General features: G+C 45.4%; 1 protein-coding gene across 3 annotated transcripts in view; it reads right to left on the bottom strand.

Annotated features, from left to right (window-relative positions):
• The window catches only part of DRG1 (developmentally regulated GTP binding protein 1), a 36,185-nt gene extending 9,227 nt beyond the window's left edge, over positions 1-26,958 (bottom strand). For all 3 annotated transcript variants that reach the window (XR_004031014.1, XM_030816129.1, XM_030816130.1), the window contains exons 1-6: positions 26,756-26,958; positions 25,728-25,851; positions 23,022-23,197; positions 14,336-14,405; positions 5,044-5,213; positions 1,755-1,885 (exon numbers count right to left, since the gene is read on the bottom strand). Coding sequence is in view for 2 of the 3 variants with exons in the window: in XM_030816129.1 (XP_030671989.1) it covers positions 1,755-1,885; positions 5,044-5,213; positions 14,336-14,405; positions 23,022-23,197; positions 25,728-25,851; positions 26,756-26,797 (713 nt within the window). In the remaining variant the exon portion in view is untranslated. The remainder of the gene's footprint in view (positions 1-1,754; positions 1,886-5,043; positions 5,214-14,335; positions 14,406-23,021; positions 23,198-25,727; positions 25,852-26,755) is intronic.
• Between the last annotated feature and the right edge of the window lie 308 nt (positions 26,959-27,266).

Genomic DNA, 27,266 nt, shown 5'->3' with positions numbered 1-27,266 from the left:
GACCATCATAATTAAATTTAAAAGCAAGGATGTCAGAAATAAAAACTAATCCCTCAGTTTACAGCTAAAGAAACCAAAGCCAGTGGGCGTGGTGGCTGATGCCTGTAATCCCAGCACTTTGGGGAGGCAGAGGCAGGCAGACTGCCTGAGGTTTGAGACCAACCTGGCTAACATGGAGAAACCCCGTCTCTACTAAAAATACAAACATTAGCTGGGTGTGGTGGCAGACGCCTGTAGTCCCAGCTACTTGGGAGGCTGAGGCAGGGGAACTGCTTGAACCCGGGAGGCAGAGGTTGCAGTGAGCTGAGATCATGCCACTGCACTCCAGCCTGGGCAACAGAGCAAGACTCCATCGGCGGGGGTGGGCTGGGCACAGCGGCTCATACCTGTAATCCCAGCACTTTGGGAGGCTGAGGTGGGTAGATCACCTGAGGTCATGAGTTCAAGACCAGCCTGGCCAACATGGTGAAACCCCATCTCTACTAAAAATACAAAAAATTAGCCAGACGTAGTGGCAGGCGCCTATAATCCCAGCTACTCAGGGGGCTGAGGCAGAAGAATCGCTTGAACCCAGGAGGCGGAGGTTGCAGTGAGCCAAGATTGCGCCACTGTACTCCAGCCTGGGTGACAGAGTGAGACTCTTGTCTCACAAAAAAAAAAAAAAAAGAAAGAAAGAAATCAAAGCCCACTATCATTTAAGATAGTAGCATAGGCTGAACGCAGTGGCTCATGTCTGTAATCCTAACATTTTGGCAGGCCAAGGCAGGCGGATCACTTGAGGTCAGGAGTTTGAGACCAGTCTGGCCAACATGATGAAACCCCGTCTCTACTAAAAATACAAAATTAGCTGGGCATGGTGGTGCACACCTGTAATCCCAGCTACTTGGGAGGCTGAGGCAGAAGAATCGCTTGAACCTGGGAGGCGGAGGTTACAGTGAGCTGAGATCATACCATTGCACTCCAGCCTGGGTGACAGAGTGAGACTCTGCCTCAAAAAAAAAAAAATAAAAGGCCGGGCTCACACCTGTAATCCCAGCACTTTGGGAGACCGAGGTGGGGTGGATCACCTGAGGTCAGGAGTTCGAAACCAGCCTGACCAACATGGAGAAACCCCATCTCTACTAAAAATACAAAATTAGCCAGGCGTGGCGGCACAGGCCTGTAATCCCAGCTACTCGGGAAGGCTGAGGGAGGAGAATCGCTTGAACCTGGGAAGTGGAGGTTGCGGTGAGCCGAGATTGCGCCACTGCGCTCCAGCCTGGGTAACAAGAGTAAAACTCTATCTCAAAAAAGAAAAAAAAAAAGAAAGAAACCAAAGCCCACTATCATTTAAGATAGCAGCACAGGCTGGACACAGTGGCTCATGCCTGTAATCCCAACGTTTTGGGAGGTTGACGCAGGGGGATCACTTGAGGTCAGGAGTTCAAGACCAGCCTGGCCAACATGATGAAACTCCATCTCTACTAAAAATACAAAAATTAGCTGGGCATGGTGGTGCGCACCTGTAATCCCAGCTACTCGGGAGGCTGAGGCAGGAGAATCTCTTGAACCTGGGAGGCAGAAGTTGCAGTGAGCTGAGATCATGCCACTGCACTCTAGCCTGGGCAACAGAGTGAGATTCCATCTCAAAAAAAAGAAGAAGATAGTAGGACAACTGGAATTAAGATAAACTTCTGCCAAATTCAAGATTCAATACTGTTTCCATCACAAGGCTTCCAATTCAGTCAGGCACAGATTGCACACTCAGTCAGTACCTGTTTCCTTCCACCACATCAATGAGGTCATCAGCTGTAGCATCACTACGTAGAGTCACGTCGGCATTATGAATCTTGTATTCGGCCAGAATGCTCTTCACAGTTTCAGCATCCAGCTCACTCTGGGGGCACTGAAAGGGAATAGCAGATGACTAGTCAGCACAAAATTAAAAAAAAAAAAAAAATACTTGCCAAGTGTACCAATATCCATGTACCTGGAAAATTCTAGCTAAGATGCGAACTCATTACTAAAGACATCCAGGATGAGTGTCACTGACTTTTAGTAGGAAATAAATGTCCAAACTCCAAGGACGGTGTTACATGCTGAACTGTGTTCCTCCTTCCCCCACCAAATCATATGAAGTCCTAACCTCAGTATCTCAGAATGTGATGTATTTGGAGATAGAGTCTTTAAAGCGGTAATCAAATTAGAATAAAGTCATTAGGGTGGGGCCCTAATCCAATACTGGTGGTCCTAATAAGAAAAGGAGATTAGGACATAGACACACAGAGCAAACGCCATATTCCTATCTGTAAGCCAAGGACAGAAGCCTCAGAAGAAATCAACCCTGCCATCACCTTGATCTCAGACTTCTAGCCTCTAGAATTATGAAAAATAAATTTCTGTTATTTAAGCCACCCCATCTATGGTACCGTATTATGGCAGCACTGGCAAACTAACACAGAAATAATCTTAAATGTTCAAATTCGAATATTAAGATAGGATAATGGGAAAGATGTTTTGGGCAGGACAGCTTAAACCTATGCGAGTCAAATCATCTGGGCTCTGGAGTGTTAAATTTAGTAGGAAATTCTCAATTCTGTATCAATTCTGACAGAGAAGCAGCATTTGACAGAATTGGTCACTCTTATCTGAAACACTTTACTTGGCTTCCAGTATTTCAAACTCTTTCAGTTTTCCTTCTCTCTCTTGGTCTAAGAAGTCTTATTTCTCTGACTCTCTTTTCCTTTTTTTCCTTTGAGATGGAGTTTTGCTCTTGTTGCCCAGGCTGGAGTGCAGTGGCACAACCTCGGCTCACTGCAACCTCCGCCTCCTGGGTTCAAGTGATTCTCCTGCCTCAGCCTCCCAAGTACCAGGATTATAGGCACATGCCACCACACCTGGCTAATTTTTGTATTTTTAGTAGAGACAGGGTTTTGCCATGGTCAGGTTGGTCTCCAACTCCTGACCTCAGGTAATCCACCCACTTCGGCCTCCCAAAGTGCTGGGATTATAGGCGTGAACCACCATGCCTGGCCAATTCTCTTTTCTTTTTTTTTTGAGACGGAGTCCCGTTCTGTCACCAGGCTGGAGTGCAGTGGCGTGATCTCGGCTCACTGCAACCTCCACCTCTCGGGTTCGATTCTCCTGCCTCAGCCTCCCAAGTAGCTGAGGTTACAGGTGTGTGCCACCATGCCCGGCTAATTTTTGTGTTTTTAGTAGAGACAGGTTTTCACCATGTTGGCCAGGATGGTCTCCATCTCTTGACTTTGTGATCCGCCCGCCTCAGCCTCCCAAAGTACTGGGATTACAGGCGTGAGCCACCGCACCCAGCTCTTTCCTTTTCTATCTATACTCACATCCTTGGTGATCTCAGCTAGACCCATGACATTAAAGTTGATAATCACCAAATTTATATATCTAGCCTAGATAATTCCTCATGCCTTCTTGTTTTTATTATTTTTATAGAGATGGGGTCTCACTTTGTTGCCCAAGCTGGTCTTGAACTCCTGGGCTCAAGTGATCCTCCTGCCTCAACCTCCCAAAGTGCTGGAATTATAGATGTACAGGCGTGAGCCACCGTGCCCAGCCTACCCCACATGCCTTCTTGACAGAAACACCTGGATGTCTAACTGGCATCTAAAACTTAACATCCTGATCTTCTCCTTCCATCCAAACCTATTCTACCAAAAGCCCTACCATTTTAGTAATAAGAGTTCATTTTTTTTTAGCTCAGGAAAAAAAAAAAACATGGCTGGGTATGGTGGCTCATACCTGTCATCTCAACACTTTGGGAGACCGAAGCAGGAGACAGCTTGAGGCCAAAAGTTCAAGACCAGCCTGGGCAACATGGCAAATCTCCGTTTCTACCAAAAAAAAAAAAAAAAAAAAATTAGCCAAGCCTGGAGGCATGTGACTTAGCCCTAGCTACTTAGAAGGCTGAGGCGGGAGGGTCACTTGAGCCCAAGAGTTTTGAGCTAACAGTGAACTATGATTTTCTTTTTTTTTTTTTTTTTTTTTTTTTTTTTGAGATGGAGTCTCGCTCTGTCGCCCAGGCTGGAGTGCAGTGGCGCAATCTCGGCTCACTGCAAGCTCCGCCTCCCGGGTTCACGCCATTCTCCTGCCTCAGCCTCTCCGAGTAGCTGGGACTACAGGCGCCCGCCACCACACCCAGCTAATTTTTTTGTATCTTTTTAGTAGAGACGGGGTTTCACCGTGGTCTCGATCTCCTGACCTCGTGATCTGCCCACCTCGGCCTCCCAAAGTGCTGAGATTACAAGCGTGAGCCACCGCGCCCAGCCTGAACTATGATTTTGTGCCACTGTACTCCAGCCTAAGCGACAGAATGAAACCGACCAGCCTGGCCAACATGGTGAAACCCCATCTCTACTAAAAATACAAAAATTAGCCAGGCTCAATGGCAGGCGCCTGTAATCCCAGCTACTCAGGAGGCTGAGGCATGAAGCAAATGCTCTCCTTCAAGATACCCACTTGGTTCACACCTTCATGTCATCTCAGTGAAGACTTCCCTGACCAACGTTCTTAAAACCGCAACCCTCACACCAACACTCTATCTCCTTTCCCTACTTTATTTGTGTTCTTATATTTACCACTGACTAACACATTATATTTTACTCATTAACATTGTTTGCTATTCTATCCAATGAGAATATAAAAGCAGGGGGTTTCACTATTCCCTCTTCCATTCCTGCCCAGAGCCTAAAATAATGCTTGGCCCATGGTAGGCACTCTATAAATTTGTGTTAAATGAATGAAAACAGAAGATACTGGCGGCCATCTACTTTATGTAAGCATAATATTGGTCCACACTCCCATATCATCCCCAATAGATAATCCAAAAGAGGAAATAAGTAGCAAAGTAAGTCTGAGACTGGCTCCTATCCTCATCTTGAAGTCTTTCTTGTCAGTCATTATAAAGTCATTGTGTTATCTCAATTAGTGCAGGGTAAAGCCACGAAATTTTCCAATGTCAATGTCCATGCACCCCAATCCACTCCCCACTCCAATTCCTGCGGCAGCCTGCCCCATGTCACATTCCCCACTTACAGTGGCGGTGAGATTAATGCCTCCCTTGTCCTTCTTCTTAAAGCCAATGTTGGGGGGTTTGCTGTTCAAGCGAATGCCAAAGCCTTCTAGCTCATTTTCAATTATCTTCTTATGTCCCAAAGGTTTCAGGACATCCAGAACAATCAAGATCAAGTTACAGGTTCGGGCAACTGAAGAGTAAGAAAAAAACATACGCAAGAAAGTTCAATAAAGCCTTAACTAACCCAAATACTCATGCAGAGGTGTTTTTTCCCCCTACATTTAAGTGTCAAGGGATTTTTCTGTAATATATACATACATACATGAAGTTCTTATAGCTACAAAAGATTTATACCAGAAGTCAGTTTGCTTTGTATGCCATGAAATCAGCACCTATTTGCCCAAGAGCTGACACATTTTCTGTTGCCCAGGCTGGAATGCAGTGGCACAATCTTGGCTTACTGCAACCTCTGCCTCCCGGGTTCAAGCGATTCTCCGGCCTCAGCCACCCCAGTAGCTGGGACTATAGGCACATGCCACCATGCCTGGCTAATTGTATTTTAGTAGAGACGAGGTTTCCTCACCATGTTGCCTGGGCTGGTCTCGAACTCCTGAGCTCAGGCAATCCACCCACCTCAGCCTCCCAAAGTGCTAGGATTACAGGCGTGAGCCACTGCGCCCACCCTTGGTTAGCATATTTTTAACCAAATTTATTGAGGTACAATTTTTTTTTTAATTGTATCCACGTTAAAGCACACAGTTCAATGACAAATGTATATACCTGTGTAACCACCAAACCAATCAAGACACGGAATATTTCCATCACCTACAGCATTCCTTTGTGCCTCCTTTCAATCTTCCCCACTATTCCCAGCCAACCACTGATCTGCTTTCTGCCACCAGTTTGCATGTTTTAGAATTTCATATAAATGGAATCATATAAAATATATTATTTTGGCCTAGCACAGTGGCTCATGCCTGTAATCCTAGCACTTTGGGAGGCTGAGGCAGAAGGATTGCTTGGAGCCAGGAGTTTGAGACCAGCCTGCGCAACAAAGTAAGATTCAATCTATACAAAAAAAAAAAGGAGTCGTTTGTGCCTGCATATCTTATTTTTACTAATATATATTTATATTTATATTTATACTGACAGAGTCAGAGTCTCGCTCTATTGCCTAAGCTGGAGTGCAGTGGCATGATCATAGCTCACTGTAGCCTTTAACTCCTGGCCTCAAGCAATCCTCCTGCCTTGGTCTCCCAAAATGCCGAGACTGCAGGCATGAGCCACAGTATCTGGCCTTTTCCTATATTAAAATTCATTTGTCAAAAATTCTGCTTCCAGCTGGGCATGGGAGCTCATGCCTATAATCCCAGCACTTTGGGAGGCTGAAGCGAGAAGATCACCTGAGGTCCAGAGTTTGAGACCAGCCTGGTCAACATGGTGAAACCCTGTCTCTGCTAAAAATACAAAAACTTCTGGCGCAGTGGCTCACACCTGTAATCCCAGCACTTTGGGAGGCTGAGGCAGGAGGATCACAAGGTCAGCTGATTGAGACCATCCCAACCAACATGGTAAAACCCCATCTCTACTAAAAATACAAAAAATTAGCCGAGTGTGGTGGCACATGCCTGTAGTCCCAGCTACTTAGGAGGCTGAGGCAGGAGAATCACTTAAACCCGGGAGGCAGAGATTGCAGTGAGCTGAGATTGCACCACTGCACTCCAGCCTGGTCAACAGAGTGAGAATCCATCTACAAAAATAAATAAATAAATAAATAAATAATAAATTAGCTGGCCGTGGTAGTGGATACCTGAAATCCCAGCTACTCAGGAGGCTGAGGCACGAGAATCACTTGAACCAGGGAGGCAGAGGTTGCAGTGAGCTGAGATCATGCCACTGCACTCCAGCCAGCCTGGGCAACAGAGCTCCATCTCAGAAAAAGAAACAAAAAAACATATTCTGCTTCCATCAGCTTTCCAGTTCCTCATTTTTTTTTAATTCTCTTTTTTGAAGAGACAGGGTCTCGCTTTGTCACTCAGGCTGGGGTGCAGTCGTATGATCATAGCTCATTATAACCTCCACCTCCTGGGCTCAACTGATCATCCTGCCTCAGTCTCCTTGAATATCCGGGACTACACATGTGTGCCATGTCACATGGCTATTTTTTTTTTTTAATTTTTATTTTTGTAGAGACAGAGTCTTGCAATGTTGCCCAGGTTGGTCTCGAACTCCTGGCCTCAAGTGATCCTCCTGCCTCAGCCTCCCAAAGTGCTGGGATTACAGGTATGAGCCATTGCACCTGACCCTGACCCCACATTCTTTTTTTTTTTTTTTTTTTTGAGATGGAGTAGAGACAGCGTTTCACCATGTTGTTCAGGCTGGTTTTGAACTCCTGACCTCATGATCTGCCCACCTCGGCCTCCCAAAGTGTTGGGATTACAGGCGTGAGCCACCATGCCCAGCCTCAGTGGTAGACTTTTTTTTTTTTTTTTGAGATGGAATTTCACTCTTGTTGCCCAGGCTGGAGTGCATTGGTGCGACCTCAGCTCACAACCTCTGCCTCCTGGGTTCAAGCAATTCTCCTGACTCAGCCTCCTGAGTAGCTGGGATTACAGGCATGGACCACCACTCCTGGCTAATTTTGTATTTTTAATAGAGACAGGGTTTCTCCATGTTAGTCAGGCTGGTCTCAAACTTTCAACCTCAGGTGATCCGCTCGCCTCAGCCTCCCAAAGTGCTGGGATTACACGCATGTACCACCATGCCCAGCCTGATTTTATTTTATTTTATTTTTTTGAGATGGAGTCTCACTCTGTCACGCAGGCTGGAGTGCAATGGCGTGATCTCGGCTCACTGCAACCTCCGCCTCCCGGGTTCAAGCTATTCTCCTGCCTCAGCCTCCCAAATAGCTGGGACTACAGGCATGCATCACCATGCCCGGCTACTTTTTGTATTTTTAGTACAGACAGGGTTTCACCATGTTGGCCAGACTGGTCTCAAACTCCTGACCTCAAGTGATCCACCTGCCTCAGCCTCCCAGAGTGCTGCAATTACAGGCATGAGCCACCAAGCGGCCATGATTTTATTTTTTTTTTATTATTATTTTTTGACATAGAGTCTTGCTCTGTCGCCAGGCTGGAGTACAGTGGTGCGATCTCGGCTCACTGCAACCTCCGCCTCCCAGGTTTAAGTGATTCTCCTGCCTCAGCCTCCCAAGCAGCTGGGACTACAGGCACACACCACCACACCCAGCTAATTTTTGTATTTTTAGCAGAGACGGGGTTTCACCACATTGGCCAGGTTGGTCTCGATCTCCTGACCTGGTGATCCACCCACCTCAGCCTCCCAAAGTGCTGGGATTACAGGTGTGAGCCACCACGCCCAGCCTTATTATTATTTTTGAGACAGGGTCTCTGTGTGTTGCCCAGTCTGCAGTGCAGTGGCATGATCATGGCTCACTGCAGATTGACCTCCTGGGCTCAAGAGAGCCTCCTACTACCTCAGCCTCCCAAACAGCTGGGACTACAGGAGCACACCACTACTACGTCCAGCTATTTTTTTTTTTTTTTTTTTTTTTTTGAGACAGAATCTTGCTGTCACCAGGCTGGAGTGCAATGGTGCGATCTCTGCTCACTGCAACCTCTGCCACCCGGATTCAAGCGATTCTCCTGCCTCAGCCTCCCGAGTAGCTGGGACTATAGGCACGAGCCACCATGCCCAGCTAATTTTTATATTTTTAATAGACACGGGGTTTCACCATGTTGGCCAGGATGGTCTTGATCTCTTCACCTCGTGATCCATCTGCTTCAGCCTACCAAAGTGCTGGAATTACAGACTATGGAATTACAGCGCTGGAATTACAGACTGTGAGCCACCACGCCTGGACGGCCAGTGATATCTTAAGCCCAGTGACTGAAGTGATAGAAAAGGAGGTCAGAGAGGCAGCCAGGGGCCAGGTCATTTACCGTAGCTTGTAAGCTATGGTAAAGACTTTGGATCTCATCCCAAATAATATGGGAAAACATCAGAAGGTATAGCCAAGAAATGACATGATCTGACTTCTTTTTTTTGTTTGCTTTCTAGAGACAGAGTCTCACTCTGTCACGCAGGCTGGAATGCAGTGGCGTCATCTCACCTGACTACAACCTCCGCCTCCCAGGTTCAAGTGATCCTCCCATCTCAGCCTCCCAAATAGCTAATTTTTGTATTTTTAGTAGAGATCGGGTTTTGCCATGTTAGCCAGGATAGTCTGGAACTCCTGGCCTCAAGTGATCTGCCTGCCTCTGTGCTGGGATTACAGTCATGAGTCATCGTGCCTGGACTGATCTGACTTCTTATACACAATCATTCTAGCTGTAGTGAGAAGATACTACAGAGCAGCAGGATAGCAGCAAGAAGGCCAGTTATGGGGCTATAATGTTCAAGAGAAGACATAATGAAGGAAGTGACAATATAGGTGAAGAGTTTGGAGTCACTACAAATCAAAGGGGAAAAAAACAGAAGGTGTTGGGGAAAGTGGCCCATTATACAGAGAAAATTAAAATTGGATACCCTTCTAATATCAGATATAAGAGTAGTCTCCAGGTAAATAAAGGACCTAAAAGTATAGAAAAAACAGGAGACTGTATCTAAGACCTAAGGAAAGATAAGGACTTCTTAAATTAAACTTTAAAAGCACAAACCATAAGAAAAAATAAAGAGTAGGCCAGGTGCTCACACCTGTAATCTCAGCACTTTGGGAGGCTGAGGCAGGCGGATCACTTGAGGTGAGGAGTTCTAGACAAGCCTGGCCAACATGGTGAAACCTCGTTTCTACTAAAAATACAAAAAAATTAGCCAGGCGTGGTGGCGCACACCTGTGGTCCCAGCTACAAATAAAGAGTAGATTCTAACAAAATTAAGGATTTTTATTCAACAAATACCACCTTGGACAAAATTAACAGGAGAAGATATTTATAATGTCTAAAGCTGACAAGGAATTAATATCGAGAGCAGTGCTATCCAATAGAAGTTTCTGTAATAATGAAAATATTCTGCATCTGTACTGTCCAATACAGTAGTTACTAGTCACGTGTAGCTAATAAGCACATAAAATGTGGCTTACATAACTGAGGAACTAAATTTTAAATTTTATTCAATTGTAATTAAATGTTAGTCACATGTAACTAGTAGATATCATATTAGACATAGAATTTAAGAGAAATTCTTGAAAAACAGTAAGACAACAATCACTGCCTGGGCAATATATCAAGATTCTACCTCTAAAAGAGTAAAAATCAATTAGCCTGCCATGGTGGTGCATGCCAGCAGTCCCAGCTACTCAGGAAGCTGAGAAGAGAGAGACTCTCTCGAGCTCGGGGTTTTCGAGACCACCCCGAACAACATAGTGAGACTGTCTCTCAAAAAGTAAAAAATTAGCGGGTATGAGGGTACATGCCTGTAGTCCTTAGCTACTCAAGAGGCTGAGAAGAAAGGATCACGTGATCCCAGGAGATTGAGGCTGCAGTGAGCTGTGATCATGCCACCGTACTCCAGCCTGGGCAAGAGAGCAAGATCCTGTCTCTAAAAAAAAAAAAAAAAAAAAAAAAGAAAATGTGCCATGAACTGAGAAGCATGATTAACTCAAGCTTTTGGTAGAGTTTCCTCCTTAGCATAGTAGTCAGCATGTCAGTCACATAACTCAATGTTTTTCACTTAAGGATGAAAAAGGGGGAAAAAAAAGAGTGGCTGGCCTCTAGATATATTTCAAAGGTAAAACCAGCTGGATACAATAACGCAGTAGATGCAGGGGATGAAAGGGAAAAAAAGATTTGACCTAAAAGTTCTGAAGGATAAATTTGCCTTTACTGAGATAGAAAAGACTAAGGGAAGAGCAAGTTGAAGATGGGAGATCAAGAATTTCTTTTTGTTTTTCAATTTTTTAATTTACTTTCATTTTTTAATAGAGATGAGGTATCACTATGTTGCCCAGGCTGGTCTCAAACTCCTGAGCTCAAGTGATCCTCCCGCCTCAGCTAAGATCAAGAATGTAATCTTACACATGTTAAGTTTGAGACACCTAATTAGACATCCAAGCAGGGATATGTTGGCAGCTGGTATGCAGTTCATCAGAGGCAAATTACTGCCACATATTTCATAATCATTAGAATACAGATCCAGACATTTAAAACCAAAGAACTAGATGAAATAACCCTCATTTGACATAGAGCAGAAACAGAGAAGAAAAGAATCTCCAAGATTAGGCGTTGGGGCAATCCACATTTAAAGAGTCTGATGATGGGGCAGATCAAGCAAAGGAGACCAGGAAGGGGCACTGGTGTCAGAGATCAGGTAAAGCAAATACTTCAAGGAGGGAGTGATCAACTGTGTTACTCTCTTTAGAAAGATGTGGACAATAAATTGGCCATCAGGTTTGACAACAGGGAAGTCATATGTGTCCTTGTTAAGAATAGATAGGAGTCGGGAGGGCCCAGTGGCTCATGCCTGTAATCCCAGCACTTCGGGAGGCCAAGGTGGGTGGATCACCTGAGGTCAGGAGTTCAAGACCAGCCTGGCCAACGTGGCGAAACCCCATCTATACTAAAAATACAAAAATTAGCCAGGCGTGGTGGCAGGTGCCTGTAATCCCAGCTACTCAGGAGGCTGAAGCAGGAGAATCACTTGAAACCGGGAGGCAGAGACTGCATGAGCCAAGATCGCGCCATTGCACTCCAGCCTGGGCAACAGAGTGGGACTCCATCTCAAAAACAAACAAACAAACAAACAAAAAAAAACCCAGAATAGACAAGAGTCTAAGAGAAAATAGTGCATCCATGAAACAAGAACAAGATGCTAAAAAAACGAAAAATCAGAAGACAGAAACAAAGTCTTAGAAATTAAAAATAATACTACAGCAGAAATACACTCAATAGCAGGATTAGAAGATAATGCTGAGAAAATCACATAAAGAAAAAATTAAGAGACAAAAGATAATTTTAAAAAATTAAAAGGGCCAAGTGCAGTGGCTCACACCTGTAATCCCAACACTTTGGGAGGTCAAGGCAGGAGGATCACTTGAGCCCAGTGGCTCAAGACCAGCCTGGTCAACAGAGCAAGACCCCTACAAAAAAATTTTAAAAATTAGCCCACACGGTGTTGCGTGTCTGTAGTCCTAGCTACTCAGAAAGCTGACATGGGAAGACTGCTTGAGCCTAGGAGTTCACAGTTACGGTGAGCTATGTAAGATCAGGCCGCTGCACTCCAGCCTGCGTGACAAAGTGAGACTCTATCTTTATAAAAAAAGAAAATTAAGAAAATTATAAACCCAGAAGTCCAGCATTCTATTAGCAGTCCTTCCATAAATAAGGAACTCAGAAATAGAGGAAATTATCAAAGAAAACAGAAAAATTTCCCATAAAATGAAAGATATGAGTCATCATGCTGAAAGAGTCTACCACACCAGGAAAGGGAGATGGAAATTAAAAAAAAAAAAAAGGCAACCCAGGCAAGATGGCAAAACCCTGTCTCTACTAAAAATACAAAATAATTAGCTGGGTATGGTGGCACGCACCTGTAGTCCCTGCTACTCGGGAGGCTGAGGTGGATAACCTGAGTCCAGGGAGTCGAGGCTCCAGTGAGCCGAGATCCCACCACTGCACTCCAGGCTAGGTGATGGGAGTGACAGCGAGCGAGACCCTGTTTCAAAAAAAAGAAAAGAAAAGAAAAAAAAGGCTCCACCAAATATCCAGCAAAATAAATCAAAGAAAAGAAAGAGAGGGCCAGGTGCGGTGGCTCACACCTGCAATCCCAGCACTTTGGGAGGCCGAGGCAGGCAGATCACAAGGTCAGGAGATCGAGACCACCCTGGCTAACACAGTGAAACCCCATCTCTACTAAAAACACAAAAAATAGCAGTGCGTGGTGGCGGGCGCCTGTAGTCCCAGCTACTCAGGAGGCTGAGACAGGAGAATGGCGTGAACCCGGGAGGCAGAGCTTGCAGTGTGCCAAGATGGCGCCACAGCATTCTAGCCTGGGCAATAGAGTGAGACTCCATTTCAAAAAAAAAAAAAAAGAAAAGAAAGAAAAAGGAAAAGCCCAAGCCAAGAATCAGTTTGCTGAAGTAGCTTTTTTTTTTCTTTTTTTGACACGGAGTCTCGCTCTGTGGCACGATCTCGGCTCACTGCAAGCTCCACCTCCTGGGTTCACGCCATTCTCCTGCCTCAGCTTCCAAAGTAGCTGGGACTACAGGCGCCCGCCACCACTCCCGGCTAATTTTTTTTTGTATTTTTAGTAGAAGCAGGGTTTCACTGTGTTAGCCGGGATTGTCTCGATCTCCTGACCTCATGATTTGCCCACCTCAGCCTCCCAAAGCGCTGGGATTACAGGTGTGAGCCACCGTGCCCGGCCTGAAGTAGCTTTTAAGATCTTCCAGTGAGGGAAAAAAGTTGGTTATTTATCAAAAAACAAAAAAAAGTTCTAACTATTTGACTCAACAGCAATAGTAGATGCTAGAAGATAGCATTCTTCAAATTTCTGAGGGAAAATGACTTCTAATTTATAATTCTATAAATAGCCAAATTAATGACTCCAGTACAAGGGTAAAATAAAAATAACCTTCAAACATGAAAGGACAGCACTCTGGGAGACTGAGGCAGGCAGATCACTTGAGCTCTAGCCTGGGCAACATGGTGAAACTCCATCTCTACCAAAAAAAAAAATTAGCCAGGCATAGTGACACAACCCTGTAGTCCCTGCTACCTGGGAGGCTGAGGTGGGAGGATCCCTTGAACCCGGGAGGCAGAGGTTGCAGTGAGCCAAGATTGTCCCACTGCACTCCAGCCTGGATGACAGAGTGAGCCACTGTCCCCCCCCCCAAAAAAAGAAAAGACAGAAAAATTTACCTGTATCACTCATCTTCTCTGGGGAAGTTATTAAAGAATGTGCTTCAGCAAAACATCCCAAAAAAGTAGACACTGCCTATAGGAAACAGAAGATCCCACACAAGAGAAGAGCAGAAAATCTCAAGATGACAGCCATATAAAATGTTTAAAGCTGCATTGTCCAATACAGACTTCACTAGCTCCTTAATTGCACTAGGCACATTTCAAGAGCTCTATACCCACACATGCCTAGGAGCTACAATGTTAGACAGCAGAGATTCAGAACATTGCTAACGTTGCAGCTGAGGTCCCTTCAAGTTTCACCTCTAATGAGAAGTCAGGTGAAACTATGCCCTTCACTGTGGTATAATCTCCAAGCCTAGTAGTCCCTGACTAAAGGAATAGTACCAGAGAAGGGAATGATATCCCAGGATGGTGGCACTTGACCACTCACCTGCAATGACTTGACGACCTCTACCTTTCCCATCCTTGGCACCTTCAATGATACCTGGGAGATCCAGGAGCTGCAAGATTAAGAATGAGGGAAGAGGATGAAAGAAAAAACTAATTATAAATTTGAAAATATCAAACAGAATTAATTTATTTCTCAAGTACCTATCATTTATCAGACCAAAATCCAATATTCCTTATAAGTGAGTGTGTGAATATTACTTTTAATAAAAGCATCTACTAAATGTCAGCTACAGGCTTTTTTTTTTTTTTGGAGACGGAGTTTCGTGCTTTTTGCCCAGGCTGGAGTACAATGGCACAATCTCAGCTCACTGCAACCTCTGCCTCTCGGGTTCAAGTGATTCTCCTGCCTCAACCTCCCAAGTAGCTGGGATTACAGGCACCCGCCACCACGCCTGGCAAACTTTTTTGTATTTTTAGTACAGATGGGGGTTTCACTATGTTGGCCAGGCTGGTCTCAAACTCCTGACCTCAGGTGACCCAGCGGCCTCAGCCTCCCAAAGTGCTGGAATTACAGGGGTCAGCCACCACGCCCAGCCTATAGGCGTTTTTTGTTTGTTTGTTAGTTTTGGGAGAGGCCAGCCTATAGGCGTTTTTTGTTTGTTTGTTTGTTTTGGGAGAGGAGTCTCACTCTGTCGCCCAGGCTGCAATGCAGTGGTGCCACCTCTGCTCACTGAAACCTCCACCTCCCAGGTTCAAGCAATTCTTCTGCCTCAAACTCCCGAGTAGCTGGGACTACAGGTGCACACCACCACGCCCAGCTAATTTTTGTATTTTTAGTAGGGACGGGGTTTCACCATATTGGCCAAGCTGGTCTCAAACTCCTGACCTTGTGATCTGCCCGCCTAGACCTCCCAAAGTGCTGGGATTACAGGTGTGAGCCACGGCACCTAGGCCGGGCTTTTTTTGTACTTTACCTCATTGAAAATGCCTAACAACCCGTGAGAGAAGGATACTAGCTGAAGTTCACAGTTGGTAAGTGACTTGTCCAAAGTCATAGTCCTAATAGGTTATAACCCATGTTTTCTAGCCAAAATCCATTATTCTACATTGTTGTTTGTTTGTTTGTTTTTAAGAGACGGAGTCTCACTCTGCCACCCCGGCTGGAATGCAGTGGTGCGATCTCGGCTCACTGCAACCTCTGCCTCCCAGGTTCTAGCAATTCTCCTGTCTCAGCCTCCAGAGTAGCTGGGACTACAGGGCACACGCCACCACACCCGACTAATTTTTTGTATTTTAGTAGAGACAGGGTTTCAATGTGTTGCCCAGGCTGGTCTCGAACTCCTGAGCTCAGGCAATCCACCCACCTCAGCCTCCCAAAGTACTAGGATTACAGGAGTGAGCCACCATGCCCGGCCAATTCTACATTAATATTTTTCAGTGTTCCCCCACTTTTCAGAAGGCTGAACCACCATATAAATTCCTTACAGCAGGTATCAGCTGAATCTTGATATTTACGTATGATACATATTGAGATTTCTGCAAATCCCCCAACTCACAAAAATTTTTGTTGCCGTTCTTAGGCAGGCACAACCGAATCACCTGGAAAAACTTTTAAAATGTAGACAGCTGAAACCCATCCCTGCAGATTCTGATTTGAAGGGCCAAACTAGGGTTCAGATATGGATCTGTACTTCAAAAGGCTTTACAAGTGACTCTGATGTGTGTCCCCAGTAAAAAATGACTGCTCAGGCTGGGCCCAGTAACTCACACCTATAATTCCACAGCACTTTCCCAGAGGCCGAAGCAGGCAGATCACTTGAGCTCAGGAGTTCGAGACCATCCTGGCCAACACGGTGAAACCCCGTCTCTACAAAAAATACAAAAATCAGCCGGGTATGGTGGCACACTCCTGTAATCCCAGCTACTGTGGAGGCTGAGGCACAAGAATGGCTTGAACGCGAGAGGCAAAGGTTGCAGTGAGCCAAGATTATGCCACTGCACTCCAGCCTGGGCGACAGAGTAAGACTCCGTCTCAAAAAATAATAAAAATAAGTAAATAAATTTTAAAAGATTTTAAAAAGATAAAAATGACTGCTCAACTGCCCAGGAAATGCAGTAACGTAAAACTTCACAGAAGTCAGTGTACCTAATGTGATTGAAAAAAAAAAAAAACCAACCCCACAGCACATGTGATTCAAATTTACATCCCAGCAAAATTATAAACTATTAATTTGACTGCCCTTAAGACTCAGTCAAAACAGTTAAAACAAATATAAAATCTAAAAATACCAAGGGTGTACTGTATGGCCAATACTGAATTATACACATAAATGAACTGAAAACAGAGATGCAGCTTATCACTTAAAATATCTTTTTTTTTTTTTGAGAATGAGTCTCGCTCTGTCACCCAGGCTGAAGTGCAGTGGTGCAATCTTGGTTCACTGCAGTGTCCACCTCCCAGGTTCATGCGATTCTCGTGCCTCAGCCTCCTGAGCAGCTGGGATTACAGGTGCTCACCACCATGCCCCACCAATTTTTTTGTGTATTTTTAGTAGAGACAAGGTTTCACCATGTTGGCCAGGCTGGTCTCGAACTCCTGACCTCAAGTGATCTGCTGGCGTCAGTCTCCCAAAGTGCTGGGATTACAGGCATCAGCCACAGTGTCCAGCCTTGTTTTTTAATACAGATTCTCAGCTGGGCGTGGTGGCTCAAGCCTGTAATCCTAGTACTTTGGGAGGCCAAGGTGAGCGGATCACCTGAGGTCAGGAGATCGAGACCAGCTTGGCCAACATGGTGAAACCCTGTCTCTACTAAAAATACACAAAAAATTTAGTGGGGCATAGCGGCAGGCACCTGTAATCCCAGGTATTCGGGAGGCTGAGGCAGGAGAATTGCTTGAACCCGGGAGTCAGAGGTTGCAGTGAGCTGAGATCACACCACTGCACTCCACCTTGGGCGATGGAGCAAGAGACTCTATCTCAAAAAAAAAAAAAAAAAGAAAGAAAAAAAGAGGAGTCTCACTCCATCGTCCAGGCTGGAGTGCAATGGTGTGATCTTGGCTCACTGCAACCTCTGCCTCTCAGGTTCAAACAATTCTCCTGCCTCAGCCTCCTGAGTAGCTGGGATTACAGGTGCCTGCCACCATGCCCCACTAATTTTTTTGTGTGTATTTTTAGTAGAGACAGGGTTTCACCATGTTGGCCAAGCTGGTCTCGATCTCCTGACCTCAGGTGATCCGCTCACCTCGGCCTCCCAAAGTGCTGGGATTATAGGCTTGAACCACCACGCCTGGCCAAAACATAATTTAAATCAGATGTGCTTTGCTCTAAGAATATAAGAAATTACAGAAATATACTTTGCATTAAATAAACCACAATGAAAACTGATTTAGGAGGTGCTAGACAGTTCAACTTCTCCATTCAAGAACATACTCAAAAAAAAAAGAAAAATGAAAATAAAAAATAAAAATAAAACAAACAAAAGAACATACTCATGCCCAGGACAGTGGCTCATGCCTGTAACCCCAGCACCTCAGGAGGCTGAGGCAGGTAGATTGCTTGTGTGCAGGGGTTCGAGACCAGCCTGGGCAACATATTGAGACTCTGTCTCTACAAAAAAATAAAAAATTAGTCAGGCATGGTAGTGTATGCCTATAGTCCCAGCTACTTGGAAGGCTACGGTGGGAGGATCACTTGAACCCAGGAGGTCGAGGCTGCAGTGAGCCATGATCGTGCCCATGCCACTGCACTCAGCCTGGGTGACAGAGCCAGGGAGAATTACCATGAGGCAAGAAGTACAATAATAACTGTTACAGACAAGACCCACAGATAGATGCTAAAATGAGCAGGCAAAACTTTGAGGAAAAACAGGATTTGCATCTTCTTGAAGTATCTCCCCTAAAATATATATTAACTGTCCAAAAAAAGGTAACTTTAGAGAAACCCTACAGACACAACCATAACCAACTGATTGGGGGACAATATCACCAATAAGACATACTGGCAATATGAACCCCATGGTAGGAGGCACTGAGAAAGACAGTATCATTTCTGTGGTATTCTTGCCAAAAATACCTAATACCTCAGTCTAACCAAGAGAAAACATCAGACAAACACAAATTGAGGGACATTATACAAAATAACTGATCAATACTCTTTGAGAGTGACAAGGTCACAAAAGATAAGACAGAGACTACTGCAGATGGCAGACAAATAGACAGAAATAGCTAAATGCAACATGGGATGATCCTAGATAAAAATTTTAGAAGAGAAAAAGGACACTGGTGGAAAAAACAGGTAAAAATTAAAATAAGATCTGTAGTTTAGTGAACACTGTTGCAGAAATGTTCATCTATCTCTGATAATTTTTCTGTGATTACATAAGATGTTAACAACAGGAGAAGCAGGCAATGATATGAGAACTCTTTGTACTATGTTTGCAACTTTTTTTTTTTTTTGAGACAGGGTCTCATTCTGTCGCCCAGGCTGGAGTGCAGTGGCACAATCTTGGCTCACTGCAACCTCTGCCTCCCAGGTTCAAGCAATTCTCCTGCCTCAACCTCCCTAGGAGCTGGTATTAGAGATGCCTGGCTAATTTTTGTATTTTTAGTAGAGACAGGGTTTCAACATGTTAGCCAAGCTCAAAAAGTTTATACAAAATGAGAGAAAAAAAGACCACGAGACAGAATTAAAAGCTCACCAACATGAATGCAAAATTATGCAGAATGAAAGAAGCCTACGGAAAAGAAAGTGCATTTATATCTATATGTGGTTTTTGTTTATATAAAGTTCTTAACATGTAAACTAATCTATAGTAACAAAAAGCAGGTAAGTGGCCAAGCGCAGTGGCTCACACCTGTAATCCCAACATTTTGGGAGGTTGAGGCGGGTGGATCATGAGGTCAGGAGTTCAAGACCAGCCTGGCCAACATAGTGAAACTCTGTCTCTACTAAAAATACAAAAATTAGTCGGGCATGGTGGCACATACCTATAGTCCCAGGTACTCAGGAGGCTGAGGCAGGAGAATCACTTGAAGCCGGGAGGTGGAGATTGTAGTGAGCCGAGATTGTGCCACTGCACTCCAGCTTGGGCAACATAGTGAGGTCTCAAAAAAAAAAAAAAAAAAAAAAAAAAAAGAAAAGAAAAGCCCAGGCATGGTGACTCACGCCTATAATCCCAGCACCTTGGGAGGCCGAGGCGGGTGGATTACCTGAGGTCAGGAGTTTGAGACTAGCCTGATCAACATGGTGAAACCCCATCTCCACTAAAAATACAAAAATTAGCTGGGCGTAGTGGTGGGCACCTGTAATCCCAGCTACTTGGGAGGCTGAGACAGGAGAATCTCTTGAACCTGGGAGGTGGAGATTGTAGTGAGCCAAGATCGTGCCACTGCACTCCAGCCTAGGCAACAGAGTAAGACTCCGTCTCAAATAAAAAAATAAATAAAGCCCCCCGCCACACACACATGCCCAGCAGTATGAGCCTAACTGATGTTAGCAAGAACTTAAAAGGATAATCTACATGAATAATCTAAAACTGTTAAAACTGGAATATGACTATAACATCAAAAAGATCATCTGAAAGAGAGAATAAATAAACTGAGAGAAAAAGTGCAAGGGCTTTCTAACTGTGGCAGCTGAACACAGGCAGAAAATTTATTAAGGCCCGGCCAGGCACGGTGGCTCAAGCCTATAATCTCAGCACTTTGAGAGGTCGAGGCATGTGGATCACGAGGTCAGGAGTTCGAGACCAGCCTGGCCAATATGGTGAAACCCCGTCTCTACTGAAAATACAAAAATTAGCCGTGTGTGGTGGCATGCGCATGTAGTCCCAGCTACTTGGGAGGCTGAGGTAGAACAATCACTTAAATCCTGGAGGCAGAGGTTGCAGTGAGCCGAATCATGCCACTGCACTCCAGCCTGGGCGACACAGCAAGACTCTGTCTTAAAAAAAAAAAAAAAAAAAAAAAAAAAGAAGAAAATTTATTAAGGCCTCTACAAAAGTAAAGGCAACCTAAATTTAGCTTTTCTTCAGAGGGAAATGTTTTAAAAGTTAGGTTGAGGAATTTAAATGTAGCAACTAATAATTCAACATTCAATAACAACATACAATAAAATAGTCAATGCCTAATAAGCAACATTCAATAAAAAGTCAATGCTTTATATATCCGAATTTCATGTTACAACCAACCGAAACCTAAGAAAAATATATTTATTTAAATCATGGGGCCGGGTGCTGTGGCTCACTCCTGTAATCTAGCATCTTGGGAGGCCGAGGTGGGCAGATCACTTGAGGTCAGGAGTTCAAAACCAGCCTGGCAAACATAGTGAAACTCCGTCTCTACTAAAAATACAAAAAAATTAGCCAGGCGTGGTGGCGTGTGGCTGAAATCCCAGCTACTCAGGAGGTTGAGGCAGGAGAATTGCTTGAACCCCGGAGGTGGAGGTTGCAGTGAGCTGAGATCACGCCACTGCACTCTAGCCTGGGACAGAGCAAGATGCCGTCTCAAAAACAAACAAACAAACAAACAAACAAAACCACAGAATTACAGAATTTTAAGGAATTGAATGTTAAACTACTTCAAACTCCAATACCTTTAGAAGTTAAAGCAGGCGAGGCCGGGCGCGGTGGCTCACGCCTGTAATCCCAGCACTTTGGGAGGCTGAGGCGGGCAGATCACCAGGTCAAGAGATATCCTGGCTAAGACAGTGAAACCCCATCTCTACTAAAAATACAAAAAATAGCCAGGTGTGGTGGCAGGTGCCTGTAGTCCCACCTACTCAGGAGGCTGAGGCAGGAAAATGGCGTGAACCCGGGAGGCGGAGGTTGCAGTGAGCTGTTATCGTGCCATTGCCTGGGCGACAGAGCGAGACTCCGTCTCAAAAAAAAAAAAAAAAAAAAAAAAAAAAAGAAAGAAGTCAAAGCAGGCAACTTAAACACACCAATCAACTGTGTATAGTGCAAAAGGAGTTCTAGGGACTTTGGCAAGGTAAAAGCTGAGTTCTAGGGACTTGGCAAGGTAAAACCTAAGTCCCATAATTTTCAAAGCACTGTACACCCACTCTGTAGGTCAATATCTGCCTATGTGATACATCAGTCTTCTTTATAACATCTGTGGTGAGTGGTAGTTCACCCATTACTCGAACTTCTTCAGACATAGTAATTCACTAAATAAGAGGTACCACTCCATTTTTAGGCACCTTTACTGTTAAAGACCTTCCTTACAAAAAAAAACCAAAACAAAAACTCCCTCTCTAAGTGGTTCTAATTCTGTATACTTCCCCCACCAAGTCAGATAACAAGTCCTATCCCATGAAACAGCTTTTTAAAAAACATTTCTGGGAAGTCAACTTAATCCAGTTAAGATTAAGGACACCTGGCTAGGCGTGGTGGCTCATGCCTGTAATCCCAGCACTTTGGGAGGCTGAGGCAGGAGGATCACGAGGTTAGGAGTTCGAGACCAGCCTGGCCAATATGGTGAAACCTCGTCTCTACAAAAAAATACAAAAATTAGTCAGGCGTGGGGGTGCATGCCTGTAGTCCCAGCTTACTCAGGAGGCTGAAGCAGGAGAATCGCCGGATCTCAGGAGGCGGAGGTTGCAGTGAGCCGAGACTGCACCACTGCATTCTACCCTGGGAGATAGAGACTCCGTCTCAAAAAAAAAAAAAAAAAAAAAAAAAAAAGGATACCTACTAGTATGCTTACATAACTCGGTTTCTGGAGAAAGCCAAAAGAGGATGAAAAACAGAGGCAGAGGACAAAGGGAGGAAAGAGAGCACCATGCCAAAAAAAAGTTGGGGGACTCTAAGGTCAGAAGAGACTGAAATGAATGAAGGTTTTCTGGGAAAGAGAAGGAGAGGAGTTAAGCAACTCTCTATTTTGAAATACTCAAAAGTCCTGAGAGAGGTGTCAATAGCATCCTATTAAAAAAAAAAAAAAAAAAAAAAAAGTTATTCTCTTGAGCTGCCAAAGTTGTGACTCTCAACAAGACTCTGAAACCAGCTAGAGTCAAGCCATGGTCCAGATATGTCCACACTGCTTCATTCTTGTTATATACATTTGGACACGGGATCCCAGAAAGGGACATGTGTCTCTGCATGGGCACCTGACCAGCTGGAAAAAAGGCCATTAAAAATACAACCAGGGGGCCGGGCGTGGTGGCTCACACCTGTAATCCCGCACTTTGGGAGGCCAATGCGGGCGGATCACAAGGTCAGGAGTTCGAAACCAGCCTGACCAGCATGGTGAAACCCCATTTCTACTAAAAATACAAAAAATTAGCCGGGCACTACAGGTGGTGCTCACCTGTAGTCCCAGCCCCCACCCTCAGGTGAAAAAGTAGTTCAAGCCATTCTCCTGCCTCAGCCTCCCGAGTTGCTGGGATTACAGGCATGTGCCACCACGCCTGGCTAATTTTGTATTTTTAGTAGAGACGGGGTTTCTCCATGTTGGCCAGGCTGGTCTCAAACTCCTGACCTCAGGTGATCTGCCTGCCTTGGCCTCCCAAAGTGTTGGGATTACAGGCGTGAGCCACTGCGCCCAGCCCCTTCTCTGCATTTTCACATGCACTATCCCATTTTATTATTGTACTGCTCTATTTCCCCTACCAGGTAGTAAGTGCCTGGTAGATCAAAGATCAGGCCTGGCATACAGTGAGCTCCCAATAAAGTTCTTCCTAAATGAAGAACAGATTTCTTTCCCTCCTTAGTCTGCAGGCTTGACTCACCTGGATCTTGGCACCTTTGTATCTGATGACGCCAGGCACAGTGGTCAGAGTAGTGAATTCATAGGCTGCCACCTCAGAATATACCCCTGCCAGGTTACTAAGCAGTGTCGACTTCCCCACAGATGGAAAACCAACAAATCCAATTCGAGCATCACCTGTCTTGGCCACATCAAAACCTAAAACATCAATGAATACCAAAAAGAGGAGAGTTATCCCCAGGAGTGTTAAGACTCATATAACTTCTTTCATATTTTTACTGCCTATCCCTCTAGGCACTATTTCTCAAACTTTTTATGGTTTACCTTTAAAGGAGAACTAAAGCACACAAAACTTGAGGGCACAGCAATTCACAATATTCAATGCAGTGTTTGATATAAAAAAACTGTATTCAAAAAAGTCAGGCACAGTGGCACACACCTATAGTCCTTGCTATTCCAGAGGCTGAGGCAGGAGGATCTCTTGAGCCCAAGAATTCAGGTCAAGCCTGAGCAACACGGCAAAACCCTGTCTCTACAAAAAATACAAAAATTAGCCAGGCATGGTGGCATACGCCTGTAGGTCTCAGCTACTTCAGAGGCTGAAGTGGGAGGATCGCTTGAGCCCAGGAGGTTGAGGCTGCAGTGAGCTGTGATCATACCACTGTACTCCAGCCTGGGCAACAGAGCAAGACCCTGTCTCGAAAAAAAAAAAAAAAAAAGGTACAGCCCAAATATATGTATGAAAAATGATCCGAAAATAAGGTTGTTAGCTACTCTACCTATGGTGTAGCCCTGCTCTGCCTATGGAGCAGCCGCCCTTTTATAACTAAAATAAACAATTAATTAAAAAGTTTTGTTTTTGTTTTTTTGTCTTTCAAATTCTGTACATTGTATGACTGACTGGGTTTTCTTTTTTTTTTTTTTTTTTTTTCCGAGATGGAGTCTCGCTGTCACCCAGGCTGGAGTGCAGTGGCGGGATCTCGGCTCACTGCAAGCTCCGCCTCCCAGGTTCATGTCATTCTCCTGCCTCAGCCTCCCAAGTAGCTGGGACTACAGGCGCCCGCCACCACGCCCAGCTAATTTTTTATATTTTTAGTAGAGACGAGGTTTCACCGTGGTCTCGATCTCCTGACCTCATGATCCACCCGCCTCGGCCTCCCAACGTGCTGGGATTACAGGCATGAGCCACCGCGCCCGGCTGGTTTTCTTTTTTTTACAATGGCTGCCAACAAGTTCAGAGTCAAATTTGTGGCCCTTCTCTACCAGGTGCACAGATCTTTAGTCCTAAATCTTATCTCTCTTGGCTTCAACTTATTTTTCCTACGTTTTCCCTTTGCATCAATTTTCTTACTTAATCTTGTTGATGATATAGATTTACGTATTTCTGTAAACCAATATAAATCTACTTTGTTTTTTTTGAGACAGAGCCTAGCTCTGTCACCCAGGCTGGGGTACAGTGGCATGATCTCGGCTCACTGCAACCTCCGCCTCCCAGGTTCAAGTGATTCTCCTGTCTCAGCCTCCTGAGTAGCTGGGATTACAGGTGTGTGCTACCATGCCCAGCTAATTTCTGTATCTTTAGCAAAGACAGGGTTTCACCATGTTGGTCAGGCTGGTCTCGAAATCCTTACCTGTGATCTGCCCACCTTGGCCTCCCGAAGTGCTGGGATTACAGGAGTGAGCCACCGCACCTGGCCCTACTTTGGTTTTCTTAAGATGAGATCTCGCTCTATCACCCAGGATGGAGTGCAGTGGCACCATCACAACTCACTGCAGCCTCAACCTCCTGGGTTCAAGCAGTCCTCCCAACTCAGCCTCCCAAGTAGCTGAGACCACAGACACTCACCACCATGCTAGGATACTTTTTTTTTTTTTTTTTTTTTTGAGACAGAGTCTCACTCTGTAGCCCAGGCTGGAGTGAAATGGCACAGTCTCACTTACTGCTACCTCCACCTCCTGGGTCCCGGTTCAAGCAATTCTCCTGCCTCAGCCTCCCAAATAGCTGGGATTACAGGCATGCGCCACCATGCCCAGCTAATTTTTGTATTTTTAGTAGAGATGGGGTTTCACCATGACCAGTTGGCCAAACTGGTCTTGAACTCCTGACCTCGTGATCCACTGCCTTGGCCTCCCAAAATGCTGGGATTACAGGTGTGAGCCACCACACCCAGCCTTTTTTTTTTTTGTACATCTTCTTTCATACCTATGGGGACCCCTCATTTGTAAGCCCGTAGAGACAGGGCTTTGCTGGTTCCGAACTCCTGGCCTCAAGCAATCCTCCCGCCTCAGCCTCCCAAAGTGCTGGAATTACAAGGATGAGCCACTGCGCCCAGAACATGTAAATCTATTTTGTATCAGTGCAGGATATAAATAAAACTACAGTACACTTAGACAATATCCATTTGCCTCTGAAACCGGCAGAATAAAAATAAACACAGTTTAAGAATTCATACTTAGAAAATATAAATCTACTTTAGTAGAACATCTTTGCTTATTTTTCTGTTTTTAAAAAACTTTTTTTTTTTTTGAGATGGGGGTCTATGTTGACCAAGCTGGTCTTGAACTCCTGGCCTCAAGTGATCTTCCTATCTCAGCCCCCCAGCGTGCTAGGATTGCAGGCGTTGAGCCACTGCACTGGGCCATCTTTAATTATTTTTAAACCACATGTATGTACTATTTTGACAAAAATTATACCTAAAATACATATATATTGAAGAAGAACACAAACCTTCTCCTGGACCTCCACCACCACCACCCTTTGGAGTAATGAGTTCTCGACGAAGCTTAGCAAGACGAGCCTTAAGTAGCCCTAGATGGTGTGCTGTGGCCTTGTTCTTTTGAGTCCGAGCCATCTAAAAGGGAGGAATCACAGCCATAAATTAGAAGCAGTGAACGCTTCCCCCAGCTTTGAGAGAATAATTTTTTTCCCCAAGTCCTACTAATGTTAGCATACCCAGTTTACAGGCTTTAAAAGAGTAAAAGTCCATTATCTCCCCCATCCAGCTCATTTCCCTCACTACAAAGCAAAGTAAGGCCCAAAGAGGAGAGACGATTAAGGTCATTCCAATTATTTCCCCCAGACTAGAGTAAAACCCATCTGCGGGTTCCTTTTCTACTGTTTGTAGCTGTTAGGACCCATCTAACACTGGAACACCACTTTCCTAATTGTAAAACGTTCTGAGGGCCGCAGGCAATGGAATCACACACTATCCAGGAGGAATAAACTGCTCCCACACAGTTGTCATTTTACTTCCAGATCCGATTACCCGGAGCAAATACTCTGAATCAGGGGGTCATTAGGGAAGACACTGGGAAAAGGGGGAATAAGGGGGACGGAGCGAAGGATGATGAGGAAAGATCCTGAAGTATCTGCCCAAGTCAGAGATGGAATAAGGAACAGGATTCAGTGTTGCTCAGAGAAAAAGAAGAAAAACGGAAAGAAACAACATCAGAACAGGAGCCAAACACTGGGAGGGGGGAACGGACCAAGGGCCTAAGGTGCAGGGGTGCGGAACGCGGGCCCGGGCAAAGGGGAGTCCGAGAGCGTGGGCGCGGGACTACGGGAAAGGGGGCCCTGACTGAGAAGAGTCGGGGACTCCAAGTCGTGGCGGAGGGCAGTCGGAACACGGGACTCGCTGAAAGAAATCGCGGAATCTAGGCCCGGTCCTGACGCGGCTCAAGGGAGAACAGGAAGGAGCGACGCCACCGAAGAAGGAATGCTCAGACTAAGAGTGAAGCGCCAGCTGCGTCCATTACCTCGGCTTCTATCTCTGCGATCTTAGCTAAGGTGCTGCTCATCGTGGCGAGTACCCTGTGGCCTCGACACTGTCTCCCTTCACACACCCGCGAGCAAACTGCCACCCCCACCGGGCGCTACTGCAGGACGCAGGCGCGGTACTTCGAATTCTCGCGAGAGAGTTCCGCGTAAGGGTCACCGTGAGTCGCATAGCGTGGAGCTGTCTCCTCCCCCTCACCCGACCCCGCCCCGTCCCGCGAGCCAGTGCGGTGTCATAGAGCCCGCGGGAGCGGGGGCCAGAGAGGCCACCCCTGTTTGGGCCTCCCCGAGCGCGCTGAGGGTCGCGCGCAGCTCGGCCCCGCCCGGCAGGACCCGCTCCCCGCCGCACTGCATGGTACTGAACGCTTAAGTCGTGGTGGAAAGCCGACTCATGCTCCGCACCCGTTCCCCGCCAGCATCTGCGGGTCCTGGGTCCCTTTTTCACAGCTGGGGTGACACCCCGACGCCCTCCATGGTCTTGCGAGGGCGTAG

Source organism: Nomascus leucogenys, chromosome 7b, assembly GCF_006542625.1.
Source record: "Nomascus leucogenys isolate Asia chromosome 7b, Asia_NLE_v1, whole genome shotgun sequence".
Lineage (NCBI taxonomy): Eukaryota > Metazoa > Chordata > Mammalia > Primates > Hylobatidae > Nomascus > Nomascus leucogenys.
Note: the sequence above shows the minus strand (reverse complement) of the source record. Positions and strands in the feature narration are given on the sequence as shown.